This window comes from Podarcis muralis, chromosome 14 (genome assembly GCF_964188315.1).
Source record: "Podarcis muralis chromosome 14, rPodMur119.hap1.1, whole genome shotgun sequence".
NCBI classification, from domain to species: Eukaryota; Metazoa; Chordata; class Lepidosauria; order Squamata; family Lacertidae; genus Podarcis; species Podarcis muralis.
Window position 1 is genome coordinate 46,488,286 of NC_135668.1, and position 6,000 is coordinate 46,494,285.

The window sequence follows — 6,000 nt, forward strand, 5'->3', positions numbered from 1 at the left end:
TGGTGCCAGGTCATTCCAACCAGTTTTATGGCTAAATGGGCGGTTGAACCCAGGTTTTCCTAAAGCTTAACATTTTTTTAACCCCTTCACCACACTTGCTGTCTGCAGAAAGTGAACTGGAAGATTCCAGACATTACTTTATGTTAAGGTTGCTCTGTTGGTTTTCTGAAAATCAGTAAAAGGGATGGGCACAATCCACCAAACTCAGGTGTTCCTTCAGTACCAATTTATGCAAAAAGGTGTTGCACCTAGTATCATCTTCTGCAAAGTGTTAAGTGTGTGTGAGAGAGAGAAAGAAAGAAAGAGAGAGAGAGAATGTGAGACTTCATATTGTTCCTCATGCAGAATGCAGCTTCTCTGAGAGCAGCTTATTTCTTCCTTATCTAGCTGTGCAATCATATTGCATCGGGCAAGAAATGTCAGTATGTCGGAAACTGCTCCTTTGCTCACAGTCATGAAGAGCGAGAAATGTGGACTTATATGAAGGAGAACGGCAGTAAGTAAACGATGCAGGAAAGCACACTGTACACCTGTTAGCATTTTGATCCCCTTTGCCTGCTCTCAGGTATGGGTTTTCCTTGTTATCTGCCTTGATTTTATTATGTCTGTGTCCAGATCCATAGGATCAGGACAGTCTGCGAGTATGGCTGGATAAGTCTTGTTTCAATGCCACATAAACCCAGTTTCCAAACTCTGCTTTAGGTTATTCACCTTATACACCTTCTGTGCAAGTTAATTGGCATGCTGCATTAATGTTGTTGGTATTTTGACTTTATCAAATCCTAGAATGTTTCAGCAAGCAATGCAAAACTGAGGCATGCAGATTTAGGGTTTGAGGCAAGCTAGTGGAGGGAAAAAATGACAGGGAATAGATGTCATCTGCCATTTTATCTGAGTGGGACTGCATTAGACTTTTACACAGTAGTGATGCTCTGCAATCTGTGTGTGAACCCTTCCACAAATCTCTTAGATAACCATGCAGGCCGTCTCTGGGTATGCCGTTGGGTACACTCAGCACCCATTTTACACCCATGAAAACTAAAATCTTTCAGTTAAAAAAAACAAAGTTGGTGAAAGCTGATTCACAGGAGCGTTGGTTTCAGTTTCTTGCATAACCCCTCGCTTTTTCCGTGTAAAGATAAGTCACATCTTGCGTGCATGTGTTTTAACTATGCAAAGAGCAGAGCATGTCAAACCCTGCACATACAACATTCTTGCTCGGATCCCAGAAGATTGTGTCTTGTAAGACGGTTTCGGAAGGTGGTTTTCCTTTTTTTGTTTTGCATTGGGTCAGTTCACTTGGAAGTAAAATTAAAACGCCTCTGTATGAATGGGCTCCTCCGTGCCTGCCATTGTGAGCCATGTTTGGTGGGAGCAAAGTGGACTGAAAGAGAGAAGTTCCTCAGTTCCTTCCATTCCAAGATGGCCATGCCAGACATTTCCTGTTTCTTCCTCCCTCCTCCAGTAGGTGACCCAGATAACGTTTGAGTCCCTGTGACTTGTTTTCCAAACCAAAGTTTGCCCTGAAGATGAGTCATGAAACACAGGAAGCTGTCTTGAGTCAGAACATTGGTCCATCTAGCTCTGACTGGGAGCAGCTCTCTGGGATTTCAGGCCGGAGTCTCTTCCAGCCCTGTCTGGGGATCCCAGGGATTGGACCTGGGATCTTCTGTCTTCAGGGCAGATGCTATACCACTGAGCTATGTCTGCTCCCCTGAGAAGTATGCCGCCATAATAAAAGATCTGGACTTTGTTCCTTTTCAGTGAGTCCATGACATATTCATAGTATTGGCCTGTTCAGTTTACTTAGGTAAAGGTAAAGGGACCCCTGACCATTAGGTCCAGTCGTGGCCGACTCTGGGGTTGTGGCGCTCATCTCGCTTTATTGGCCGAGGGAGCCGGCGTACAGCTTCTGGGTCATGTGGCCAGCATGACTAAGCCGCTTCTGGCCAACCAGAGCAGCGCATGAAAACGCCGTTTACCTTCTCGCCAGAGCGGTACCTATTTTCTGTATTTTTTGCTCTATAAGATGCACCAGACCACAAGATGCACCTTGTCTTTGGAGGAGGAAAACAAGAAAAAAAATGTTCTGAATCTCAGAAGCCAGAACAGCAAGAGGAATCGCTGCGCAGTGAAAGCAGCAATCCCTCTTGCTGTTCTGGCTTCTGTGATAGCTGCGCAACCTGTATTCGCTCCATAAGACGCACACACATTTCCCTTTACTTTTTAGGAGGGAAAAAGTGAGTCTTATAGAGCAAAAAATACGGTATCTACTTGCACTTTGATGTGCTTTCGAACTGCTAGGTTGGCAGGAGCAGGGACTGAGCAACGGGAGCTCACCCCGTTGCGGGGATTCGAACCACTGACCTTCTGATCGGCAAGTCCTAGACTCTGTGGTTTAACCCACAGCGCCACCTGCGTCCCTTCAGTTTACTTACTCTTAACTTAATTGCTGCAAACTTATTTTAGCTCTGTTCTCACTTAGTTCAAGACATGGAGCAGTTGTATGAAATGTGGCTGAAGAGCCAAAAGCCGGAAAAAGGGGAGGACCCAGCTGCTCAAGCGAACAAGGAAAATGGGAAGCAAATTCACATGCCAACAGATTATGCTGAAGTTACGGTAAGAGACAAGGAACCTTAGGTGACAGTAAGCCCATCATATATTTAATTTCGGGTTGAGGGAAGTCACGCACACACATATCCTCAGGTGTCATCGCAAGCTTAAAGCAGTGGACACCTTTGTTACGTGTGTACTGCTAAGCTTGTTCAGACAGTGTGCTCCATTTCCCCTGTCCCGCCACCAGCCCCACCTTGACTGGAGCTGGCAAAGAACAGGCCTAATGGTCTGTCAGGGGGACAATAATTGTTCCTTTCCTGCTACAATCCCCCTTTAAAGCTCCACGGGTCATGCCCAGAGAAATGGCATCAGTTGTTCAGGTTAACCAGATTTGCATACCGTGCCTTGTCCTCCTGCGGTGGCTCATCCTTCCGTTTTTGAACCAGGTGGACTTCCATTGCTGGATGTGTGGGAAGAACTGTAACAGTGAGAAACAATGGCAAGGCCACATCTCCTCAGAAAAGCATAAAGAGAAAGTATTCCACACAGAAGATGACCAAAACTGCTGGCAGCATCGCTTTCCAACTGGCTATTTCAGCATTTGTGATAGGTAGGTGCCTGTTGACTCCTTGGTATTCATCTTGACACAAAGCCAGTTGTTGAGTTGGGGTTCCACCCCATCGTTCAACGGAGGTCCAGCTCTGAGGGCCTTCTGGCAGTTCCCTCCCTGCGAGAAGTGAGGTTACACGGAACCAGGCAGAAGGCCTTCTCGGTAGTGGCGCCCTTCCTGTGGAACGCCCTCCCACCAGATGTCAAGGAAGTAAACAACTATCTGACTTTTAGAAGACATCTGAAGGCAACCCTATTTATCCTCCTTCCTATCCTCCCCCCCCCCCCTTTAGTTACTGGCAGAGACCAAAAAGTACCTGTGGTCACATAGGTTATCTGGATTAGTTTGGAGTGGGGGGGGGGGGCTGACACCTGCAGCTAGCACTGGGAGAACAGGGGCTTTATATGCTGTTGGAAGCTGAGATTCTCATAATCCAAGGCCCATTCAGCAGGGGTTGGGGAACCCGTGGCTCTGCAGGTAGATATTGGCTGAATTATAGCTTCTGACATCCCTGACATGCTGGCTGGGGCTGGTGGGATCTGGAGTCCCGACATCTTCTGGAAGGCTGCAGGCTCCATCACTGCCATCCAGGTCAAGTTTGCAACCCCACCAGTCCTTTAAATTGCATGTTTGCACAGGGCTGGCTGTGCCGTGAAGTAGGGTGCTTCACGTGACAGGATTTAGGAGGCTGGGTGAAGACAGGAATTGATGGTAACACCAAGACTTCTTGAGGGGTTGGGTCTCGCCTGCTGGTGAGGAGGGACACCCAGTGCTCTGCCTTATGCTGCAAAATGTCTTGAGCCAGCATTGTGGGTGTAGTACGTTTTGCTCATTACCTTTTGCACTTCTTTCTTTTAAACAGGTATATGGCTGGTACTTGTGTGGAGGGAAACAACTGTAAATTTGCACATGGACCTGCTGAGCTCCGTGAATGGGAAGAACGGAGACACGTTCTAAGAATGAAGCTGAGCAAAGCCAGAAAAGATCACTTGATTGCTCCAAATGATAATGACTTTGGAAAATATAGTTTTTTGTTTAAAGATTTAAACTAACACTATAACAATGCATTTGTGTTGCCAGAAGGAAGCATAAAATCAGAATTTGACAATAATCAAAAGCATGTGACAGAAGCTGCAGATTTTTTCTGCTTTTATTGGCCTGTATTGTTCCTCCTGAAGAACAAAATGTAGTAGATGTGTAGGGGGGGAGTCGGCAGGTCTGTCTGTGCTCTCATGAAACAGAATGGTGAAGTTATAATAAAAACACAACCTGAAGTCTTACGTGCTTATTCGCCTTCTGTTGGACAGAAGAAAGTTGGAAAATAACGGGAAGGGTGGTATTGTGATGCCTAGCAAGCCCCTAGTGTTGGTCCTTCAGCTGAAAACTTTTTAAGGTAAGCTTCTAAAAACAGATGTTTTGGGCTCAGAAGAAAATGATGGATAAAATTCTTCAGATGTTTTAATGGAGAGGATTTGTTTAAAACAAGTTTGCTATTTATCTCTATGTAGGTTGCTATAATAAAAGGATTTTCTTATTAAAAGATTTAAAGCAAAATAACCATTTAACTACAATATATGTTGAATGGGGTATTTTTCTCTATTTGTATGTTTCAATATAACTTGCTGAAAAGGATCTTGGAAGAGAGACATGTATTACTTTTTTTTGAAAATCAAGTAGTTAAAAATTCTGTTTCTTGGTCTTTGCTGTTTAAATGATGATTTTGAAAGATTCCACTTGTATGTCAGTATTGTGTATTGTATGGACCAATATTGCCTGTAATAAAGATAACTTTACATAAAGTCTCTTCCTAAACATATCTTCAGACTCCTGAAGGATTGTTAATATTAGCCCTATAGCAAAAGGGGTAAGAGAGGCCATTCTGGACACACAGACAAACTTCCTGGTTTTATGTTAACAGAGTACAATATATACATATGTGCATTTCTGAGGTAGAGTGCGAGCTGCCATCTCCACGCTCTTAATCCCACATGGCTACAGTAAAGCAGGGATGGGGAACCTGTGTTCCTCCCAGATGATCTCAAGACTCCCCACTCTGACCAGCATGACCAGTGGTCAGAGGGGATGGAAGTTGTAGTGCAACATATGTAGTGGTGAGAGGTGCAGTACATTCCCTGTTCCTGATCCAAAGCATGTTTGCTAAATGATCTCATTTCTTCCCACAGCAGCAGCATAAATAGAACATTTTCTACTGTGGACTTTCTGCTAAATTCACACCAAGACGTAACATAGCCAAGCTGCGCACTCTTGCAGCAGAGGCCTGGTTATCCTACGATCCCCAATACTGACCCAAAGTCCCCTTGGTGCACAATGTTTGATTGTTGATGGCATCTCAGGGTTGTCCTGCTCTGCACTTTTTAGGTTTCTTTCCGGGGTGTGTGCGTGCATTCAGAGCGCCCCTACCTGTAAGCACATCTGAGCAGCACTAAGAAAACATTTGGGAAAGTTTTTAATAGGGTGGGTTGTAATCTTTATTACAGCCTGCCTTGAGAGTGCTATAGGATACAAGCCCCCATCAAATAGGCTAGGAAACCCTTTAGTGCAGTAGCTAGACTGGTGTGGGGTGTCATAGAGCATCTACTTGACCTACAGGTTCCAGATTTCAGCATGGGAGAAAGCTGCTGCCGGTGTAGACCATACTGAGCTAAATGGACCCAACGGTCTGATTTGGTAAAAGGAAAGATAGGTTAGCTCCTTTTGCTGCCATCCTAGAATTTGTACAAAGCACTCTGGATGTGGGGCAGAAAACAGAAGCAATGAGAATAGCCTTGCAAAGCAACAAACCTCAACGTGTGTCTGTGCCACTTCCAGATCAA

The 6,000-nt window shown here is 45.0% G+C and overlaps 1 protein-coding gene across 5 annotated transcripts in view; it reads left to right on the forward strand.

The window, feature by feature from the left end:
* ZC3H7A (zinc finger CCCH-type containing 7A) overlaps positions 1 to 4,965 on the forward strand; it is a 29,935-nt gene extending 24,970 nt beyond the window's left edge. For all 5 annotated transcript variants that reach the window (XM_028707004.2, XM_077918627.1, XM_028707006.2 and 2 more), the window contains 4 exons: positions 388 to 496; positions 2,486 to 2,619; positions 3,003 to 3,166; positions 4,029 to 4,965. In XM_028707004.2, the coding sequence (XP_028562837.2) occupies positions 388 to 496; positions 2,486 to 2,619; positions 3,003 to 3,166; positions 4,029 to 4,218 (597 nt within the window). In that variant the 3' untranslated portion in view covers positions 4,219 to 4,965. The remainder of the gene's footprint in view (positions 1 to 387; positions 497 to 2,485; positions 2,620 to 3,002; positions 3,167 to 4,028) is intronic.
* The last annotated feature ends 1,035 nt before the right edge of the window (positions 4,966 to 6,000 follow it).